Source organism: Pithys albifrons, chromosome 9 (genome assembly GCF_047495875.1).
Source record: "Pithys albifrons albifrons isolate INPA30051 chromosome 9, PitAlb_v1, whole genome shotgun sequence".
Taxonomy (NCBI): domain Eukaryota; kingdom Metazoa; phylum Chordata; class Aves; order Passeriformes; family Thamnophilidae; genus Pithys; species Pithys albifrons.
In genome coordinates this window covers 25,681,924-25,706,509 of record NC_092466.1, presented here as the reverse complement: position 1 = coordinate 25,706,509, position 24,586 = coordinate 25,681,924, and the positions used below count along the sequence as shown (strand labels likewise).

General features: G+C 40.8%; 1 protein-coding gene across 10 annotated transcripts in view; it reads right to left on the bottom strand.

The window, feature by feature from the left end:
* Nucleotides 1-24,586, bottom strand: part of ZMIZ1 (zinc finger MIZ-type containing 1) — a 345,896-nt gene that overhangs the window by 39,246 nt on the left and 282,064 nt on the right. For all 10 annotated transcript variants that reach the window (XM_071564495.1, XM_071564494.1, XM_071564493.1 and 7 more), the window contains one exon: nt 12,319-12,463. In XM_071564495.1, the coding sequence (XP_071420596.1) occupies nt 12,319-12,463 (145 nt within the window). The remainder of the gene's footprint in view (nt 1-12,318; nt 12,464-24,586) is intronic.

Below are 24,586 nucleotides of genomic sequence, written 5' to 3'. Positions count from 1 at the left end.
TTCTAATGCAAATATGCCACACAGTTTGTAAACATACCCAAACTTTGAGATAGCAATGCTTTAGCTTGCTGTTAACAAGTTCTAACCATTACTTCACTTTCTTCGCCTCAAAAGCATGTTTCTCTCACTCCTTTCCAATATGCAGAAGAGATTTCATGTATCATTCATCCATATTTTTCAGTGGCAGAGTCAGAGCATTGGTTCAATGGAAGGCTACATGGGGTTTTCAAAGACTATACAATCGCTTCAATCCCAATTATAAATACAAAGTAAATCACTCAATTTTACTCTATTATGGTTAAAATGGGTGACAGCTCAAGAAACCATATTGTTGACACATGATGAAAGCCTCCAGCACAACACAAAAAAGCCACCAAAAGAGACCAGGTAGAGATTTGTTGAGAAATAATCATTGTGCACATTGAATAACATGATTCTCACATTATCCAACACAGGACTTAGTTTTAAATTGCAGACATTATTAGTATCAGAAATTATAGCAACAGGGAAATAGTGATAGATGTGCCTTACAGAACATGAACATATATACCCTAATATACACTTACTGTCCTAGACCTCATCCCTCTAACTTCACCTTAGTCAACCCATGAGAAATACATGGAAATCTCATGGTTTGCATTCCTCAGAATGATACTCCAGCCCATCACCAATTACATCTATGTCAGAGCATGACTTTTGCCTCACTGCATACAATACTCGGCCTTCCTCCATTACCTGACAGCTTCTTTGCTTTCAAGCAGTAGGAGATACTGAAACACATGCCACTTAACTAGAGGATTGCTTGTCCCTCCACTTTGCTCTTGCAACTTGTGTTTCTGTGCTTAAAACAACCCAAAGGAATACTCTCACCATCAAAGGAAAATCCATGTAAGCACCATAATGAAACGTGACCAATCCAATTTTCATTTGCAAAAGAGCAGTGGCTTTCCACCGTTATTATACAGAGCTGTGAATTATCCTGAAATCCCTTTCTTTAAACTTGAAAATGGCAGCCAATAGAGAAAGAAGCTTCAACCTCTTCAGCCAAAGCGAAATGCTGCCCATGACACTGTTACTCTTGAGCAGTACAAGGGTAATTAAGTCTCTCACTGCACCCTGGAGGGCAGTGAGTCAGTTTGGGCTCAGCTGGAGTCCACTAAAAGAGTATTGACTAAATTTATAATAGTGCTAATGAACCTATACATACTACTGGTCAGCATTAGAGGCCAAACAGCAGAGGAAGCCATAGAGCAAAGAGGAAGAGATGGAGGGAAATAACTTCTCAAACTATGATGTAGTGAAACTGTAATCAAATAGTGAGGAAAGATTCTTAGCTGCTGGCAAATGTGCTGAAAGCATCAGCAAAACAACACTCATGTTGGAGAGGTACATTGGTAGGTAGGTCTAAACAGCTTCTCTTAATCCCAGTGTAAGAGAAACAGAACCAGGCAGAAACCCAGACTCTTAGGAATAGTTATGGACTTCATGTCAGACGCAGACTGACAGCTAATTCTAATAAAAGTTGCTTAACAACAAGTGAGCTCTGTAAATTAATACTAGTGAATTACTGTAGATTATGCAATATTTGTGGCATTGCTGTATTTTAAATAGGTTTACATCATAATTAAAGCAACTGTACATGTATCTAATACTCTGTTTACATGTCTTCATTGCTTGAGGAAGGAGAGATTCAGATAGTTTAGTGAAGCACGCATCCCTAGAGGATTGATATTTTAGATGTTGTAGAAGGGGGTGAAAACTGGAATTACACCTTCCTGGTGATTTTCCACATTGCTTGTTAGGAAGGTCAGGTGTCTTTATAAAGCATCTATCTCTGTTCTAAATGCTGAAAATCTACCATCTACTGCTGAAAAGCACCAGATGTTGACTTTCTCAGAAAATGTTTTCACTCGAAGCACTGGCATCAAGTTTGCCACAAGTGGGCTTTCAGTGGCTAGTTTCTGTTGCTTACCCTTCAAGACAGCTTTACAGTTTTGCAGGGGTCTTTAATGTTTCTGAAGCACAGCCATCCCACCTGATGGATAGCTGACACACAGAGTTCACACAATCCTTTAACTCTACTGACTCTATCACAACTTTCTCAGCTGACACCAAGATAGGCAGGTAATTGCCACTGTAACACTGACTGTCATTTCTACCATGTTGTCTTTTGTCACCCATGGACACCTAGAGAGGAGAGCACCTCAACATAAGGAGTGAGGTGTCAAAGATGTACACAGGTCAAACATTCCTTTGCAATTACACACGACCAAAAATCAGAACAGTCAAAATACAGCCCAAACAGGAAGGTCCTGATCCATTCCTGCCCATCACCATCTCTTTGTGTCTGCACCTTGCTCTCCCTCTGGGCGTGTGTGTGCTCAGGGTGCTCAGCACCCCTTGGCTGTATTCTTGGTTGGAGCCTCTAGGTGACACTACTTTAATACAAACGAAACCATAACCATTTTCAAACAAGGCTCCTTGCTCCCCTCTTTTCCCCCTAAAACCTCATGCATCCACAGCAGAAAAATATCACAAATCTTACAGCCAGGACAGGCAATAAAAACAGGGTAACTGCAGCACCAATACATGTGTTCCTTGCCCATACTGTCTCACCAGTTAGGCAGCTTAGCTTCTTTCACTCAGGTTTAGTTTTTGTTTTACTTGGATTTCCTGAGTGAACATCACTCACATGGCTTTAATTATTAGTATGGATTCCGTTTGCAATCTTCTTGATTAGGGCATCATCATGAACCTAACACTAGAAACTGGGGGGAAAAAATGGGGGAAAATTAGTTAAAGTCCTTTCTGGAGCACTGTAGTGTGTCATACCAAAAGGCAGTTCAAATTCAGCATTTGCACTGCACCATGCAAACCTAACAATTTGATAGGCCAGGAATCCCCCACAACAAATTCTTAAATAACAGATCAAATGGATTTTTTTTCTTTTTGTTCAAAGGTCAACTGAAAATGTTCTTGGCCTTGACTCTTAATTTGAAAAAAACCCACTGTGACAACTGAAAACCAAAATTTGTTTCCACTTACTGGCAATCAAAAACATTTTGGAGATCTGCTTTTGTTTTCTTACAAAAACAAACCCAGAATTTAGAAGGAAACAACTGACTTCTCATTTTTTATTGAGGTTTTTTTTTTTCAAGGAGCAAAGCCAACACCTCCCCATCTGAGATACATGCACCATCTTCATATGCCTACAGTGTTTCAACTTGGACACTTAAAATTAGTTTTTAGTCTAGTTGACAGATTACTATTAAACACATTACTGTTAAAAAAACACCTGCAAAATTTGACCAAATTGTCCCTTGACCTTTTGCACCATGTTTTCTGTAGACTGTGTAAATCACTCTGTGCAATTTGTTCTCTGTTCACAGAGAGGAATATGGCAGAGCAAGGAGACACCCACATAGAAAGGACATGAGGACCACTTACTGTCAGCAAGGAAATATGAGGATATATTGTAAAGGAAACAAAGAGTAAGTACCTCTGTATATCACACACTGACATGAAGCAAACTAAAAGCTGATATTGTGCACAGGTATCCTATGCTGTTTATGCTCAGAATAAGGAAAACATGAGAGTGGTGTAGTTAGTCTGTATACTAATACTGACTTTGAACGGCTAGCAGGAATTCACTTTTGACTGATGCTACGTGACTCATACCCTCCTCAAATACATTCCTCTATTTAGCATTATTACTTGAAGGAGTTTAAATTGTATTGGCAGAAATTAAGAACTCCATCCTGTATTTCACAAAAACCCCCCACCTAAAATGCAATCCCATCCAAATCACTGGGTATTTTTGTGTAACGTTAAAGTGAAAAAAGCCAGTCTGGAAGCATTCTGCAAGATTTTGTTTCCCTCTACTTCTTAATAGCATGACTACAAATATTTAGATCTTACAGAGAAAATATACAGTTCCAAAATGTATCTCACAATGATTTCTCAAGTCTGTTGCTTCCGTCCACTCTCTACAACTAGATGAACATGTTCTCTAACCCTCCGGAAAGGTTTGATTCTCCCAAGTCCGAATGCACAGTTGGTCCATACCTAGTCTTTACCTATCAAGAAAGAATTACCTCAAGTCCCGTTTCAGTACTGGATGTTGCCTGTATTGTGAAGAGGAAGATTGAAAGCAGTTAGAAATTTCATAATTCACTGTAAAAAGGCGGCTGTTTTCTGGCAAACCCTTCTAGAACACAGAAGCATTCTGAACCCATTTAAGGTGAAGAGATTCAGGTGAAGCAGTCAAAAGGTGAAATCAGTAAGCCATTTAACAGCTCAGTGGTTTGGATGGCACCTGCAGCTAGCAGGTGGCTATGACCCCCGTCTCTGCTCTTTTAAATATACACATACACATTTATAATAACCATTCATCTAGCCACACACACATGCACAATACAGCCGCTTGCATGGACACTGAGACTGTAAAATCGAGCTGGCAGTTCGCAGGTGATACAAAGGACCTCTGGAAGCTGAAAGCCCTTAACTTTTTCTTTATAGTTCTGACAAGGCCTGTGAGGCCTGGATGACTTATGACTGCATAAGGCGGGAACACTGCCTTCCATTTCACAGGGGGTTGCTACAGATCAGTCTGTGACATGCTTGCTGCTGTGCTTCTTGGTGCCTTACTCTACACACAGTGTCATCAGTTAGAGCCATGCCTGCAAGTATCACACTGCTCAGCAAGCTCAAGCATCTGAATTAAACTCCTAAAATGACAAAAATGCATCAGGCCAAGTAATTAGATTAATTCTTAAGTTTTTGAACCTGCAAACACCCACATCTCCCCTGCATGCACACACAGTCCTACACTACAGATTTCATGTATGTCTATGCACACACATGTGTGCATGCAAAGACACAGAGATAACACAACTTATTTCTGCACATGTGGAATAAATGATCACAGTTATGTAGGTAAGAAATAAAAACGCTACTGAGACCCACTGCTGCCTCAGAAGAAGCAGAAGGGGTTACACTGTCTGACATGGGGACTACAGTATCCATCTGATCAAAAGAAAAAAGATTAAAGCATCACACCCAGTTCTATTGTCACACAAGTAGACCATGCAATGCATTACTACAGCCCAGATTACAGTTACAAAATCCACCGGTAACAGCCCTGTTATTAACATGCCACCTGTTACCTTTTTCAAAATGCTGAAATTATCTTATGATCGTTTTCAGCTTGACAATTGCAGTTTAATCTTTATTGCATCTCACAGCACAGACCTGCTTCATCCATGTCTTATTTATCTCATGTGTGTCGGAATGCAACCCCGAGCCCTTAGTCCCCCCCTGCCACCAGGCATGCCTTCTGCTCTGCTTTATCAATATACCTGGGTTTCCATATCCGACTGCTCCTTTACAATAAAAAACACACCCACCCAGTATTCTACCATTGCCTGTTGCCTTGGTAATCCAAATGCCTGGGTACTCGCTGATTATCGGCGAATGAGACTCTCATTGTTCACACCGCAGCGCGTCTGCTATGTTAATGTGAGATAATGGCAGCCAGAAGACTCCTTTTGTTCCCAGCTTTGCTGTTTATTCATAGTGCCTGGAGGTCAGCGACTGCTACAACAACCGGGGAAGGAACCGCTGAGAGCGTGAGCAGATTCCACTTCTGCTTTTGCCTCTGAGACAGGGGGAAACACGAGCAGCCCCGCACAGCGAGAAGGGCACCAGGAGCTCTGCAGTCTGACTCACGCAAGGTGTAGCAGGCGGCTCGGAGGAAGATGTGATGGACTTGCACTTCCCAGATTTTAGATGAAGCTGATTTACGCTCCCCGACAACAGAAAAAAACCCGCTTTCTTCGAGAGGCACGGCGGGAAGGGAGGGAGAGAGGGAGGAGGGGGCAGCACAGCACCGCCGCAACTTACGGGAAGCGAGCCGGGCTGGGGGCTCCGGGGCTGGACGAGGAGCGGGAGCGGGGACAGCCCTGCCGGGGGCAGCGGTCGGGCCAAGGGCGGCAGTGGCTCCCGCAGCGCTGGCGGGGCTGGAGCGGCGGGACAGCCCGGGGAGCCGGAGCCGGGGGCAACCGGGCAGCCCCGCGCCCTGCGGAGCCGCGGAGCGGAGCGGCCGGGCAGGGCAGGGCAAGGCAGGGCCGGGCAGTGACCCAGGCGGTGAGGGACGGCTGCGATCCGCACACACAGGGCAGGTCTGAGAAACGTCTCCCCGAGCTGTCTCCGCACTCTGCCTGTCAGAGCAGTTTGGAAATGCTGTCGGTGACACAGTGACACGGGCAAACAAACCGTCACATCGCATCTCCCCTGACGCGGTAAGTGGGAATCGAGAGCACGAACAGGCTGTGGTACCTTCCGCGCATTCCCAGCTTGGTGGAGATGAGGACATGCAAAGAAGGTGCACCGGCTGGCGCGCTGTTCCTCATCCCTGGAACAGCCCCTTTCATGGAAAGAAACCACCGATTCCTGTTAAAGGCACTGCCAGTATCTAATTAATGTCACCGACCCATCTACCCAGGTTGCTGATGTGGTCTGTCTGTGGAGCAGGCTTTGTTGTCATCTCTAGCGAAAACCAGTGAGGAGTGTCTTAGCATGAATTGCAAACCCATTTCATTTTAGGGAAACCATTAGAAAAGCCCTCCATCGCTGCAAATAGTAACAGCTATTTCCTTTTCTTCCTATTGTGATTCTGAGAGACTTGAGAACCCAGGTGCATGGGAACATCAGGAATATAAAACCTGACAAAATTTAGTATAGGGAATTCACTCCTTTTCTAATCTATTTTAAAAAGAAATCCTGTGGAGGGTGACATTTTCATCTAAGTGAATGAATAACAGATATATATATCAAGAAAAGCACCAAGGAAAATATCAGGTTTTGGACAAAATATACATCTGTGATCTTGTTGCCAAATTATCCAAAAAGATCAAAAATATTTTAAAAAGACAAGGTATTTGCCATAATTTATGTCAACAATTTTTTTTTTCACTCCACTGAAAACCGAAAACGTTGCCAGACTGTAAACTCCCTCCCTGCTTAGAAGCCATGTCACCTCCTGGCAAGCAGGCTGGAGCGCGATGCTAACAGCGTGGGTACCCACAAAACAGCTACTCACTGAACTCACCCTGTGCTGAACCACGGGCGGTCCCTCTCCCAGCCCTTCTGTGCATGGAAGGGACTGCTAAACCTCACATGTGGACCTGATGCTGCAGGGGTTGAAGGGCACTGACCTAGTTCTGATGTTCCTTATCCAAAGGTACAAAGACTCCCAGTGATTTTAATGAGTTTTTCAACAAAGAGCTAGGCAAAGTATAGCTTTCAGTGTCACCATGCAGTTATCATGCTGACACTCTAAATGGGTAAAAACCAGGGATGCTGCCACAGCTGATTGATTTTTAACTCCAGTGCCACCAGAAATGGGTTGGTTTCATGGAAAACAAGTGACAGAGGGAACCTTCCCAATATGCTCAGAGGACAATCTCATAGACTCAGCACAAATCATCTGCTTTTGAGAGCAGACCTCATGCAAAAGAGCATGATACCATTGTGATTATCATGAAACTGTAAATCACAATCAACCAGACATTTTCAAGAATTGTATGTTCAATATGGTCCAAACATGGAAATTATAGCTGTCTATTCAAAGCTGTTAGTTATCGTATTTTAAAAACTAACATAGGCACTAAAAAGCCTGAGAAGATCAGATCTTGCCTCAGTCAGGCATACCTTCATAGTGTTCTCTTAGTTTTTGTCAGGATTTATAAAAATACCAGCTTGCACTTCCTAATTAAAATAAATCACAAACCACAACTGTAAAACTTTGTCTAGTATATACAGCAAGTAAAGGAAAAAATTTCTTGATTCTCAACTTTTCTTTATTTTCTCCTGACGGTGAATTTTAACATTTCTTGACAGAAAGGAAGACAGAAGAAACAGTGAAGCTGCTCTTGCAGAATTAGAAGTAAACCAGGTTCCTTTGCTGGGAATACTCTCTTATATTAGGATTTACCATCTGTTCAGTCCCTAATTATATTTATTTCACAACTTCACAATCAGAAAGATGAAAAGACTTTGAAACAAACCTTTCACCTAAAGAGTTACAAATTCTTTTGCAAAGACTGTCCCTGTATGGCACGGCCACGTGACATAATGCTTCAAACTGATGTATAAAACATACACACTGTGCTTGTTTTCATAGAAGTGTGTATATGCTGCACCTGACCTTTCACTTCAACCATTTTTCTCATCCAGATATTTTTAAAGTGACTATCACTGTTGGGTCAAAACCACCTATGATGGCAAAATTGAAAATGCAACTGCCTTTACAGAAATTCTGACAATGCTTCTACTGGTGTGTTATAACCAGTTCAGTCCTGATTTCTAACAATGCAGAGTCAGTCTCAACCGCCTGGTAAAAATTCACACAGTGAATTTTAACCATTCTTTTCCAAGAGCTCCTACCAATGTTTGAAAGTTCAGCTCTTAGTAAAATTTAAATTGAAAGAAAAAATGGACAAAACAAACACTAAAAACAAGCACCCTTTTAAAGCAGGTCTTACCAATAAAAGGTATTTATGACAACTGCCTGATCATGAAGCAGTAATGATAATGAATAAAGCACCTACTGTAATATTGAATTACTACTTAATTTGATCTACTGTTCAATTTTCTCTAAACCTCTGGCACTGAGTAATTTGTGATAAAAATAATTTTATCTTCCTATATCTCACCAATAATTTTGACTGCCCTATACAGACATTACCACCCTCTGGTTGCTAATTGTAAGACAGCTGGCAATTAATACAGAAGATCAAAATTTGGAGGAAGAGTGAAGACCATAAGAACTCTACAGATGCTCATGACAACATACCAAACTGGAAGTAACAGCTGTCTATCTGCAGGTGGCTTTGTTAACAAAGTAAGCTTTACTACAAGCTGTGCAAGGAATGAGAAGGCCCATAGGGCTTGCCTGGGTCAGATGGGCCTGAAAATGAACTAGGGTGCAATTCCAGCTGGGATTGATTGAAACTGTACCCATTTCAACCAAGACTGAATTTGATCCGCATCTAAAGGTCCACAACTTAATGCAATGAAGTGTTAAGTAGGAACTTCATCAAAGCAAAGGAAAGTGTGTAATGACAATAATTTGAACTTACATAATATTTGCCAAAGACTTTAAATTCATTGAAAAGCAAAAAAATCAGCCACCTTGACCAGTATCTCTTATTACAGACATTATGTCAGATTGGAAAACTACAACACAAGTTGTAGGTTACATTATCCCCTGCAAGCTAGAAAGCATGAAGTATCATCACTCCTGTGCAGAAGGGCTAGCTAGCCCCAAGACTAATGGCTCTCCTTAAGTTCCCCATAAATTCATTAAGCAGGGCTTTAATTAGAAGTTATACAGGATTAAGAAGATAGATGGATCTTACACTTGTCCTTCAATATAGGAGTGAAGTTTGCCCACATGAATCAGTAAAAAAGTCTAAAACTAACGTAAATAAAAATCTCATATTTGAAGTTGAGCTAACTATTATGCTGCACAGACTTTAAAAGAAAAAGATTGGGGGGTTCTTTTTGAGAATCCAGTGCTCATTCTGTTCATAAAACACAGGAATGTGCAGACAACTGCCCTACATTAAACAGCAGGCATTAAGGTGATTTTTTTTTTGTTCTATATGCAACACTTGATCATTCTGTTAATGAAAAACTAAATTTAGAAAGAAATTAGCACAATACAGTCCCTACTCTGAAAGCATTTGTTGCATGTATGCACATTCTTGTATGGCTTCCATTCTGCTGTCTGCATTTGACCAACAGTAACACTTTCAAAGCCTTCCTTGATCAGTATACTTCAGTTGTCTCGCATAACTCAATTAACATTTTAAAAATCAAAGATTGTCCTTAAAAATAGGCCAGACATGAATTTCCTCTAGTGTAAGTACCCATAGTTTATTAAATATGAATCCTCAGATTTAGATTCTTGTGATACATTATTGAAACAGAATTTATTTTAAATAGCTGAGCACTGTTTCAACTTTGAGACTAAGCAGCTGTATTTCTGTAGTGCCAGGTACATCAGGATTCTGGTCCCTGCCTAGAATTTTGGGCAATTTTGTTGCGAGTAAAAGCAACAGCAGAAAAAGCTCTGTGTGAAGTACCCAAGATTGTCTGATCACAGGGGGATTTGTGTCTAGTGATATTCAACAGTTGGCATATATCCTACATTGCCTTGAATATGCTCTTGGTTGTTCTAATTGAGCATCTAGTTATTTTACAAAACTTGAAGTAGCTGGCTACATTAATTTTTTGTAGGGAATAGAAAGCATAGGGTTTTTTCTTTTTGAATTAACAGAAAAATCTTGTGAGTTAGAGACAAGATACTGAGAACTTTAACACTAAGCTTTTGACTCAAATGTAATCTAATGCAAATACAAATGATGCTTCATCAACAGCTTCATCACTGGAATTGTATTTAATGACTTTTCATTTTTTTGTTTAATTAAAAGAAATAGAAAAGTCAATTCTTCTTCACCCCATACTTCACTTCATTATCTTACAGACTGATGATAAAACATCCATGAAAATAAACAGTCACAGGTGGATAAAGAAGTTGGAGAGCCATAGGATGTCTCATTCTAATGTACCACCTGAAAGATTTTGGCAGTCATGGTTATGGCTAAATTACAGACAAGACAACAGCACACACTAAAGCAGCAATGCAGGTACTCCAAATCCCTAAATGCCGCTAAGCTATTGTAGAGAAGTTATGCCACAGAAATTCTGTTTCTAGAGGGGCATCTCATAAGTAAAGAGCAGTAATTAAGAAATTACTCCAGTGTCTTCCCCAGTAAAAGCATTTCAAGGGCAATACTCAAGATAAATTCTATAGGAACTGCTTGAAACTGGTCAGGATATTGGGCAACCTGATATTGCTGGGAATGCTGGTGTTTAGGTTTAGCAGGAGCAAGTATTTATTTTGTGACATGTGACAGTTTCAGTGGAAAACTGCCATGAAAGAAGTTGAGTTGCGCCTATCTTATCTAGTAATGTAGCACACAGTCCTTGTGAGACAGACTCACTTTAGGGAAACAGAGACTAAAATGTTGAATGAGAATCGGGCATCAAAACTACAACTAAGAGAGACTGACTACCAATTTCACTGTGTTCTGAAAAGCTTCTCCCAAGTGTAAAACTATGTTATTTTAAAACATCGAACTTTGTTTGTTTTTCTTCAGTGTGTTTACGATTCGTCATTACATAAGCAACTGAAAAAAGAAGCAAACCAGGTACTCTGAAAAGTCAGTGATATTATATTAACTACTATAAAAAAGGACTCTGTTCTCAAGGGCTAAAAAAAATAGCATAGTGATTGCATGGTTTTCCCATAAATGCAAGAAAAATAATGAAAAAGAATCCAACTCAAAAAACAAAAGTGCTTTTCAGACAAATTCATACATGCAAACATACTGGTACAAAGATGCTCCTAAACTCCATTCTAACACAGAAGTTCAAGTTACTCATGCTACCATGGCATCTAGGTACAAGGAACAGCCTCATCCACACTCTAATAATCCTTTACTAACAAAAATACTCCACACTAAACCAAATTTACACTACTTGTGATTTCTTTAGTGTGATGCTGAGGGAAAAAGAGCCTTGGAAAAAACTCCCAGAAACATACAGCATAAAATTAATGCTTATCCCTGTATATACCTAATCCACAGCTTTTGCCTTGACCTAGGCTCTGCAGACAAAAAATACAAGTAGTCCTCCTCCTCCTAATTTGGCAATCAAAGGCTTCCCATCTTCAACTTCGTATACTTTAATGTTCACATTTTCTCTAAATGAACACAAGCGCTTTGTGATCCTCACCTGATGTAATATTGTACAGGACAGTCTCCAATCTGTGGATACACCCACTGTACAACTGCTTTGTATGCAATACATTCCAAAAATGATTAAAACACAGAACACTGATGAAACGTTTTCAACATTAAGAAAAGTCAGTTATATTTCAATACACATCAGGCAAGTGTCTGATGAAAGACATGATGTAGAAGTTTATCTCCAGAGCACAACCTAAAATCTGAAAGCAAGCCCACTTGAACGGAGCACAGATTTAAGATGGACATGTCACTTCACTATGCACCAGGCAATAGTAAAGATAAAATCTGAGTTTATTTAGCACTTTCTGTAATTACAGATACTCAGCAGTGCATGAAACAGTGTAGCTACCTCTGTCAATGGTAACAAACATTTCAATTAACAGGTCTGTCATGCGATGCATATGTACAAACCGCCACAGCTGTGGACTGGGCCCAGACTCACCTATGAGAGAGGGTGGGTTTCATGGAGCTCATAGAGTTCATGGGGGGTTGCATGGGTAGCTTCCCAGGAGGATCGTTCTGCCGGCTTTTCTGATGGCGAAGCAGCAAGAGCCGTCCCAGCTCCTCACACCACGATGAAAGCAGTGCTGTGCAAACAGAAGAAAATGACAGTGAGTGCATATCTGAAGGACCAGCACAGATGAGTACAGGGGCAAGCCACTGTAACAGGAATCACAATCCGAACAGACAAACCCCAGGAGTGAATGGCTTGTCCACGAACCACCACTCACATTATTATCCTATCAAACAGTCTGTAATTGCCCTACACCATCATAATAATGTTTTTACACAAGTTACAAACATTCTGCATGGCCCAGGAGGCACAAGAGAACTTGTCTGAGCTGAGCAGCACAGAGATGAAGAATGGATGAGGCACAAGAACATGGGATTGCTGCTACAAGTGAAAAAAGAAGCTGAAGAATTCATTTCACACTAATAGAAATATAACAAAATATAGACAAAACATCATTTACAGAGGGAAGAAAAGAACAAGACCACCTCTTTTCTGTTTGGCTGTTTTTTGCAAAACATTAATTGGAGAGAAACCCATGTGCAGCAATTAATTTCCAAAACTGCTATGAGCTACAGTCTTGAATAGATAAACAGGAGAATGATGCATGGATACAAAACTAGGCACTTAAATCTATATTTGACCCAGCACAACCCCTAAATGTGTATTTCCATTATGTGCCTAATCTTGTAGTCAATAAGGGTAATTCTGTGCTTACAAGAAAATCACACTTATGAACTATGAAGATGCAGAGATTTCTTAGAGGGAAGAAAAGCTTGCAACTCCTTCTGAAGACATGAAAGGGGTCATTATCCCTGAAAACACAGCCTCTCTCTTAGGTACCCACACTCAGAAAAGACCAGGTCCTGTTACAGAAACCATCCACCCTGCTAGGAAGCAGAGCCCCAGAAAGTGACTGTGGGTGAAACCTGGCTCCCATGACTGCACCCAGCCAAGACACCCCACTGAGGCTTCCAGCAACACCTGACTGAGTCTCAAAGCTGCCTATTTAATTCCAGCATAAGAAGTGGTTCCAGTAAAAAGTCAGCCAGGTATGATGACACAGTGAGGCATTTCACTGGAACAAAATGCAGACTAATTGAAAAATCCTGCAGTTGAAGGAAATGTTCTCAAGTGGAAGTGCTTGGGGTTTTTTCTTCTTTAAAGGATGCTTTACAAAACCCTCAGAACAAGAAAATGCTTCATGTTTAATTTTTTAACTAAGTGCCTTCCTGAGGTGTTATGAACTGAACACAAATCAATAGATTGCAGAAGTAGGTGAGAACCAGAAGACTACTCAAAACTCAAGCTGCCTCAGTGGTTTAGTGTAGAAGAGCTCTAGATGTAATTTTAGGTTTGCTTGTTTAAAAGAGATGAGTGCAGAATTGTCTAAAACTGAAGCTTCTATTTTGATTTCTTAATTTTCTAATAGTTGTATTTTCACCAAATAACATAATCATAAGCAGCAGCAAACTATCATTGCAGGGTACATCACCTTTTCCAGTAGCTACTCACAGGGACTGTTCACACATACTTAAAACAAATTCCGAAGACATTAATCGTAAAGTTATATTCATGGGGAGAAAAAGGAGAATGCTTGTCTAGTAACACCCACAAATATGATTTTTTCAGTACAAGAAACAATTGGATTTTCTTAAGTTAAAATGGCCACACAAGAAAAATACTTACAGCCTGGGGCATTCCTGTGAATTAATCACACATTTGGACAAAGAAGAGGTAGTAACTTTATTGCATTTATCAAGCAGAAGGTCAAGAGCAGTGTCTAGGGAGGCGTTTTAGAGCTCTTCTGTAACAAAAAGGGGATACTGTTTCTTTATGTAACTAAAAATGGTCACTCGGAAATTGTCAGCCTCACATGTAGCCTACAAAAAACATTCCCCCGAGCTCTGTGAAATGTTCCAGCAACGAGTGTCAGTCTAAGCTACTTCTCTATTAGCCAAGGAATCTGTCAACAAGCATTTGATCAAATTATACTCACCTTTTATCCCTGGCATATCATTACTAATGTGCCAGTGACAAAAGCCCACCTCCCCCTTTTCCAGCCGCCTAGAGATACAAATTCCTGCCTCACAGGGTTTCTCTCCTTGCACCACAGCCACTTGAGCTCCAAGAAAGAGGAACAAAGTGTTCTGCCGAACACTTAAGGCAGCCGTCGCAGAGTACTAGTGGATGCTGAGCACTTTCACAGCCGAGTTGTAATTACTACAAAATCATCCATCTTAGACGAGGCTATGATGGGAGAAGGGAGTTGCTCCTTCTGCACACCTATGTGCACTTGACAAGTAAGATAAAAAGCAACAACCCAATGGATCTTAGGACATGAATCTGCAAACAAAAGCCAAATCTGCTTGGAAAAAAAGCAGAGTAACTCCCAGAAAAGGAATATGCCAATGAAATAGCATTGCTTTGGTGAGCTGAAGATAAGAAAACATCTTAATGAGTTGCTATTACAAATATCCAGTATGCACATTTATAAAGGTGAAATGTAAACCATCAAAGAACAAATAGGTCCTCGAGATAAGCTGGACAGTTTCATTCCGTCTGTTAAATGGAGAGGGCTCATGTTTTTAGAAACTAAGAGACTGCAGGTAAAAATCCTAGCAAATTTACTCATCCCTATCATAGCACTCATTATGGAGAGGTTCAACCCTTATTCCCCTGAGACATTTCAACTCATGTACCATGTATAATAATCACTCTCTTCCCTGTGCTGGTGCTTGTGCACAGAATGAAAACAAAGCTGCTAGTAGCCACCTTAGGAGTTATGAGTACTCCTCTATCCTGCTCAGTAGAAGCAAGAACACTCTTAAAGGAGTCTGCTCTCCCCTCTTGGAAAATAGAGAGTGGCCTCCCTTCTCTCCTGCTCTATCCACCTCCACTGCTCCACTCTCTGCTTGCTAAGATGAATATATACCCCGCCAACACACATCTGGTACAGCTGGCTTCTGGAGAACATCACTTCCTGGGCTATTCAAGCAAGATGAAACAAACTCAAAATGAATTTACAGATTACACTATTCATCTTTAGTGTACTTAGTTACTGCTTTTTATGCTGACAGTATTAGGCGTATCTCAACTCATTTACACTCAAAGCACGAGAAATTCAGTATCATACTATAATGAACAGATAAAGCAGGAAGCACAAAGGACAGCTACAGATGGTGCCAACAGTCAGTCTCACCCTCTCATAGCACAGCCAAGCAGCTGCTTTTTCTCCCCCTCTGCCCCTCCTCCTTGTACAACAGGAGCACAGATTTTGCAGATGGACCATCCACACCGTCTCTCGCAGCCTCTTGCTGCGGCAGTTTAATGATCAGATTTAAATCGTGTTCCTCTGCTGCATTGCTACAATGTCCCTTGCATACAATGATGTGGCTTTCCTGCTTAAGTTGAACTTAACTGTTGCAATGAGGACAAAGAAAGAATCCTTGAATGTGCATAACCGCCCCCACACACCCCTGTATGCAGCCCAGGTGTAAAATACAACCTGGTTAGTACATCAAAATCGACATTTTCAACTCCTGTTCAGTCACAGAGAGGGCTCCACCAGTTTATGGCAAAAGATGCATAATAATGGCAATCAAATAATGTACTGACAGTTTAAGTGTATTCACACATTTATTTGGCTTAAAGGGATGCACTCTGGGATGATTGGTGCAATATTTGACCTACTTTTCTCCATTTGCAAAACCTGTATCATTCTTAATGGGATTGAATTTTACTTTTAGCACTGGTCTATTTTCATAAGAATAAATCAATACTGATTTGCTAATGACAACTGTGTTAAGAAACAAATACAGAAATAAGTAGCCTCTTCATTCACATTTGTGAAAAGGAGAAACACAGATTTAAAAATAAGAGACATTTCAATTACAACTAGCCCAACTGGTTTCCCTAAGGATGTAGGAGAAAAAAAATCCATTCGGAGATATTCAGCTTGCTATCCAGTCCCATTTTTGTTTCTCCATTCTCTGAGGAGGACCAGACATGGCAAGAGCATGTCTCAGCACAGAATGTGACTGACCTCTCTTTAAAATACTCACAAATACTCCCACACACCCAGAGTTGGCCATAATTTTTGTCCTTCTGGATCCCTCCAATAGTTTTAAATGCTTTCATTGAAAAAATCGTAAGACATTGCAATGTGTCTACACTGGGATCCTGGGGAAAAGGAGAGCAAAGAAGGCTGAAAGCAAAGATTTTTTTTTTCCCCTTCAGCCTGAGTCACATTTCAAGCATTTCTCTGCAACCACAGAGCTAAGCCTTGCTTGAAAGAGAAAGGAAGCAATTGTTATTTAATCCCCTGTCTCTAGGAGCCAAGTCTTTAAGAACATGCCAAATATCACAAGATTTGCGACACAATTATTAGGACCGGCCACATCCCCCGGTACTGTTCCTTTCCTGTAAGGGCCCTTCTGTGCTGAGAACCTGCCAGGCAGTACAGAAAACAAAGGCCTACACTGCCCACTCAGTGGCACCTTCCCATCCCTCATAGTAATGACTGCCCATCACTGAGCAGTAGCATCACAAGTGCTTTGTAAGTGCTGGGCCCTTCCATTAGGAAAACCAAGGAGCTTGAGCTGGAGGAGGCCATGGATCATACTCAGGCTGCCTGTGTTACTTATTATTTCTTGACAACAAATGATGCTGCCATACCTGCAAATATTACATGGTGGATGCTGATGATGCAGCTCAAAGGACATTTTATAGCTATGTCACTGAATATTGTTACAGATCTTTTTGGGCCAGGGACTAGAAAAGGGAAAGAAAACAGGGTACATGGTCAATGTTACCCCATAGATTCACTACTGTATTTCATTAGCTGCATCCACACCAGCTCTGAGAGCTGCAACCCTGTACCTGACTGGTTTCACTCGGCACGGTGCACAGTGCCACAGTAAGCACCTCTGAGTGCACAAGCCACTCGGCTCCCTAGAAGGCAAAATACAGAGACGCATAGTGCTAATCTATTTACCTATTATGATACCCTAGTATCAGTTACAGCTTATCACCTCAGTAAATCGCTGTCTCTTGTTAGGGAACTGCTTAAAGGTGCAGCAAACTGTTATTTACAGGCAGACACTATATTTACAGCCACAAAGATAGGTGAGGAGGGGATAGGACAACAGCTCAGTAATTTCAATGCCTTCTGCTTCCCGGGAGACTGCTGGAAGAGCACAATAGGATTACCGCTTCCTTGCTGCAGTTAAGCTGCAGTAGATAGTTCAATAGGCAGACTGGCAGTCCCGTATTTCTTATTCACTGCAATGAAAATACTAGGGAAAGAGGAGGAGTCTGATTTGGAGAACTATCTGTTCAGCACTGTCTCGCTAGTTTGGTTTCATGTCTCATAAGGAAATGCATTTGGCTGAAAAGATACTTACAGTATAAGTAATAAAATACATAATTTTTCATCAACCACATCCATTAATTTTATATTGCTTTTAGAAATAAATTCATACTTTTTTACATAGAGAATTCTTTGTAAGTAGAGTACAGAGCTACTCTGTTCTGTAGAGAATGCAATCTAAATACAGTTTTTATAAAACACAGTGAGGTAATTTAGTGGGGAGGGAAGGGAAGCAGCAACGAGAAGAGATGGAGAGAAGAGGAAATAACTATTGTCTTGGTTATTTAGGAGAGTTATTCTTTTACACAGAAAAATGGAGACTATACCATGTTCAGAAAAATACATTGAAAATCTTAACTACCTAATGCTCAATGTGCTAATAGTATTAGGAAAATAATGTTAACTGCATTAAAAGGATGGAATCTTTGCTCACAATTTTGGGAAACTGAAAATCAGATATTTTCCTTGTGTTTTAAAAACCATCTTGCTTTTAAGGAGCTAGGAAATGGAAAGAGAGGGAGAAGAAACCAGTCATCCCAAACTATTTCAAGGACAGATTTTCCTGCAGCTCTCCTCCTCACACACTCCAGCAGAGCCTGGCAATGGCTAGCTAACCTGTCAGACAGTTGGTCAGGGCAGGAAAGCAAGGCCACAAAGGAAGCAGGATATAACTATCCATTAGAAGAGATTCAGAGTACACGTGTTTGTCCTTCCTCTTCAGTCCTTTCGAGGTACCGCTACATGCCCTAGCCCTGCAACAGATGAGCCCCACCCCTGTCATTATGCAAGCTGCTGCTGTGTCTGCCTCAATGATGAGAGCACAAAAGGAGTAAATATATATATAGCTAATTACAAAACAGAACTATTAATTTCTCACCAGTCTGGCTGTACAACATGGACTCACAGCAGTTCCCAGGGAGTCCCCCTCTCCAGCTGCTAGCACATGCCCACTTTGCACAGAGGGGCTCACGGCACAGAGCCAGTGCTTATTCCCAGGTGTTTGCTCCCACCTCATCCTGGGAGGTTTACACCCCAGCTGGCTGCTTTTTTGGACCAGCTGAGGACTGTAATTGCTATTCTCAGTCAGGCAAAATCAGTGATGCTAGCTTAAACAGTCCAAGTAAACAAGTTGGATTAAATGGACTGATTTTATCTGAAAAGGAAAGAGAGTATGACACAGGTTTCTACCCCTAATAACCAAGTTATGTCCTTTATCACTAATGCCTCCTTCATTACAGTATTTACAGCTCTGTCCTGCAGAAATAGCCAGCTTTGTCCCAGTAGGATCTATCATGCAATTATGTATTACCATTAAAACACAAAAAAACAGGCAGGTTTGTAGGAAAACAGATAACATGGGGAATGCCTAATTAAATGGAATGTAATATCACATTAATTAACAGAGGTTTTACTCAATAAAGCCCTTACTACAAACCTGAGAGTGATCTAGCATGTGTTTTCAAAACTGCTGCATGAGAGTGACAGCATCTACAGAGTCTGTCCTTAATATGCGTTCAGCCCACCTTGGCATGTCTTCAGCTCTTCACAAATACCTTTTAGGACACACACACACACACACACGCACATATATATATACATGTAGGCTTCCCCAAAAGCTCTTGCCAACTGGAATAGTACATGCTGGAGACTGAGTACATGCTGAGATTTGAATACTGCTATCCTTACCCCAAGACTTCAGTGGAACTGGGATTCCCTAATTTCCTTCTACACTTGCCAAAACTTGGCAGAACATCTTACCAGATTCACTACATTAACTTTGAAGTAATACATTACAAAACATAGCAACAATGGCTCAATTTGGCAAGCACAAAACATTCTGCACAGATCCAGATAAAATACGTAAGCATCTCATTTAGGTTTAGCTCTAGCCAAGTTGCTGCATCTGAAAACATGGCCCATTATACACAGAAAAGACAAAGCTGGTGAAAGGCCACCAGCAAGTGAATCCTGAATAAGGCTTTCCAAAGAAAATGCACTTCAATAGCATTAGACTGCTTGTTTTCTTACTCATCCAATTATTGGTTTCACTGCTTAGATTTCAAACAACAGTGTCTTTCATTGCTGCTGTAAGCTTTTATTTTGTATTGCCAGTTCTAGTCATCAACAGATTTCACATAAACAGAGGCAGCTGAAAAACGGAACTGACACACTTGAACTCATACCTTTGGCTACAGTCAAACCAGTGACCTATAGGTGAGAAGCTCAGTTTCACTTAATCCAACCTTAGGCCTCCAAACACTACTGTAAACAGCTCCTGAGCTAACACCACCACTAACATCCTAGCACTAGGAAGAAATCCAACAGATGAATTTAAAAAGGGTTTCAACACAGGGGAGCCATGCACAATCAGTACAACAATGGAAGTATGGAAAAGGGAAAATTTAGTGCCTATCTTTAAAAAAGAAAGGAATAAATGTACAATGGGAGGTCCAGCTTCCTATCATGGAAAACTAACCCAAATTATTCAAAAGGACTAAGAGGAAAGTAAAAAATTAGTAAAAATGGAAATCAATTTGTCAGGAACAAATCATGCCACACTTCTGTACTTTCTTTAAATTAGCAGGCAATAGACTTTGAGCATAGATTACCTTGATTGTAGTGAGGCTTTATGTGACATTCTTACAAATAAACAGGGAAATAAGGTCTAGCTGAACACAACACAAAACAGCTGGAAACTTAAGCTTACCAAACTATTAAACCACAGTTACTACAAGAAACAAGCATTGTCAGATGGGTTTTTGCAGGAGTCTGCTCTGGGTCTGAAACTACCAAATAATTCACTTGTGGATATTCATGATGCAGATGGATGAAGGGCTGGAACATGTCCTAGGTCAATTTACAGATGGCACAAGCTGGAAAGAGGCATCAGTTCACTGCAGAAATTTGTTGCTGAAATCATCTTGAAAAGCTGGAGAAATGATCTGAAATGACGTCCCACACGGACAAGCACAAAGTACGACATAGCCCATCTTCCCAAGAACTGGGTGAGAACTATCTCTGAGGAATTCTCAGAAGTGGAATTGTGCTGTGCCGCTGAAGTATACTCAACTGGCCTCAGTTGCATGAGTGGAAACCAGGGCTGAAAGATGCAAAGTTCTCCTTCCTCTGTACCCCACCACAACATACAACCACAGGAGGAGAAAAGTCATGAGAATGAGTAGGAGAAAAAAGCTACCAATATAACCTGTAAGAAAAGGATTAGGGTTTTCTGATGAGTTTGCTGTTTGACTGAGAGCAGTATTCAGATTTACTGAGTAATAAAGCATTAAACATATCCATAGCAGAAACACCAAAATATAACGCGATAAAAAAGACAAAGATTAGATATTAGGGGCATCCTAATGCTCCTAAATTCCCTAAGTGGTAAGCTGAGGAATTTCCGTGAATTGGGATGCAGAGAAAAGGTCAGATAAAAATACAGGGAGAACTGATTCTTCAAGCGAGGGGGCACAGATAGTCATCTGAAGTCTTTTACAATCAAATGGAATCTGTGATTGTGACCAGAGTAATTTCAAACAGTCTGCACTGGAAAAGTATTTAAATCTGGCTTGTATTCATAATTATTCCAAAAAACCTCAAAACATTTCAGCCACAGTGTGGGGAGCTCCTGCAGAGAGTTCTGAAGCTGCCATCCAGCTACATGGCTTGCTGGCTGAGTTTTAAAGATGAAAGAAACTGAGAGCAGGTGATGTGCTGAAGGTCACACCATTTGTGACAGAACAAGTCCCAGAACAGAGAGGATCATACACCTTCCTCTCTTTGCAAGGAAAAACCACAACCACCACATCAAGGGGTTACTGCTCTGTGCCTGCAGTCTCTGTGCCTGCCATGGAACATTTTCAAACAACAACTGTAAAACATCTGGAGAGGCTTTCAAGGAGGGAACAAAAAATTACAAAAACCACACAACCAAAATTTATAGCAGAAACGTGTTTCCAAAGTTAACATTGCACAGCCAGAACTCAGAAGGACCAAAAACTATTTTAGGAACTTTTGCTCCTTGGTTCTGCAGTCTTGCTCTTTGCTTTAATTTTACATTATTTTGTATTTTTATAGGAAAATAATGTTTTATCAGGTGTCCTCAGAATTATTTTTTTTATGATTAGTGTAATACAAACTTGGCCAAATTCTTTATAACTGCTGAAGGAAAAAAAAGTTCGTTTTCAAAGTAGGGGGTTTCATGACCATTTTTCATACTATGCAAACTTTGTATTTGAACAGAACTAGGCTGAAAACACTGTAACCCTATCATTCCATCTCATTCTTCATTCGGGGAAAAAAAAATTACAAATACTTAAAATAATCCCTATGTGCTGAACATGAAAACAATTAAAGACATCAGTAAAAAGAAACAACCTACAACAGTTTTTAACTTACCTGATTTCTGTTCAAACAATACAGGACAGACAGATGTGTGCATGCACTGCAGTTTCAAGGCAGCGATGTTTCCCATCTCACTACCTACTTAATGAATTTTTTTAACAGAGTCATTATTTCTCTTTTACCCTCTGTGTCCCACCAACCCCACAAACCTTGTCATCTTACTTTACTATCAACCTGTTCTGTTCCTCTGGTACCAATCACCTTTCCCTGAGAACTGCCTAATTAACATTCAATTAATATACCAAAGTCAAATGCCAAATAATTGTTCCCAAGCTGCACTGGGAACTGGGAACCTAATCTGAACAACAGAAGGGCTTCTGTGCCCTGAAAGTTCCATTTCTTCTAGCTGTGTCCACATGTTTCTCACCTCAAACATGGTTGTATTACAAAAGCACTTCAAGAGCCATGGGTGCTCCTGTTAAGGCATTCTGATATCCTTTAGCACTCCACATGCACTATGTTTATTTTATTTATTACCAATAAAGCAAAACTAGCAAATCATCTATGCTCCATTACAATTAAGGCCACATAGAAAACTCAAGTTGGTATAAACTAAGAAACATCTAAATAACCCTACTATGATCTTCAGATTACTTTAACTGTAGTTTGCGGATACAAAGTGTTCAGCAGCAGTACTGCCTTCAGGTAGCCTTGTCTTCTGCTGTCTGTGCCCATGCACTGATGTAGCTTGCATGCTCCCAGCTGTGCTAAAATAGTTCTTTGTAGGACCATCCTGTAAACCTACCGGGTTTTTTCTATTTTTCCTTCCTTTTTTAATCTGTTTTTGTTTTTCTTTTTTTTTTTTTTTTTTTTTTTTTTTTTTTTTTCCCCTCAGACATGCATTTGGTTTTGTGATTTCCCCTCAGCTGGATGAAATCCCCTTGGAGCCTGGCCCCAGCACCAAGGCTATGGCACTCTGTAGAGGCAGAAACCAGGCAGCTGTTCCTTTGCACAGGCAAACGGAGGTTTGGAACAAGAGACTTTCATTTAAAAACCTAACTATGAACATTAGTTTTAGACAGATTGGAAACTGATGTTTCCTTGCCTTCAGGGGAATGTTTATCATTTTACATAGGTAGAAATAGGTTATCTATGGAATAGGGGAGAGGTATAAAAATGAATGTGGCTAATTGCTTTTTATAAGCATCTAGGGAAGAAGCCAGTAGTACTCACAGCCTAGACTGATTTTTCAATACCCTTCTTTTCTCTGTCTGAAAATAGAAATTGGGGAAGAGGGAAAGGGTTGTTTGTGAATACCTCATCTTATGGACATTTGCCTAAATTCTCACAGAGTGCATCAGGATCCCTCTCCTTTGTGCTGTAATTTCAGGGCTGGAGTGCTACAAGATAATGCCATCCCTGCTCCTGCCATCTATAAATAACTGCATTTGGATCTAGCTGAGTCACGTGGAAAAGCTGGCCAGCGACATGTACATGTGTGCGAGTGTGCCTTTGGAAACCCAAATAATTCTAATAATCTTGCATGAAATAAGCTTTAGCTTTCCAAATTTAGCTCTAGTCCATTCACTCAGTGCAGATCACAAGGAACCGCTATTATTTTTTTTCCCCCATACTGTTCTTCCCTTGGAAGCTGCTGACTAGGGCATTAGTGGGGTATTGTGCAAAACCGTATCATGTGCTGCTGCGCAGACAGACTGCTCAGAGAGGCAGACAAGAATCAATTCCTCAGGCAGCTTTGCTAACCCTCCCGCCCCTCTCATTGACATCTTATCTCAGCCACTGAAAAGGCGAATGGGCCCGGGCGAGGCGGCGAGGGAGCAGTGGGCGGGTGAGAACACCAGACAGACAGCACAGCATGGAGGATGCCACACGCTGGAACAGTTTTCCGATCTTGCGCCGAACTGCAGCATGAGTCTTCTCAGCCTCCTGGGAATATATCAGGCGGAGGACTGGGGCGGCAGAGGAAGTAATACAGTCCTAATGACACACGGAACTAGATTTTAGCACTAATTTTCTACAGCAAATCTGTCATAGCAGTGCAAAAGGATGATTCAAAATTTTTTAAAAAAATGGATAATTTGGATGCTTAAACAATCTCACAGCATTAGGAACAAACAAATAGGAAACCATTTCAAAAGAGTTGTATGCAACTCCTCGGGGCATTTTCTGGGAAAATGACTAGAATACAACCTGACATGACCAACAGAGCCTACAGTTTATCCCAGACTGTAATATGCACAAAAACATTATCAGGGGTAAGATTTTCATCTTTGGAAGCTAAAAAGTGAAGACAGTGTGTACCAAGTGGGAGAGAAGAAAGGAAGAGGGAGGGCAGCAAAGGACCCAGAGGATTTCCCAAGACTTCAAGGCCCGTTAATTCTGCAGTGTTTCACAGGGACAGGGATTCTGTTTCACTGCCTGCAGAAAGCAGCAGCTTACAAAAAAGCACTGAGCAAACATCCT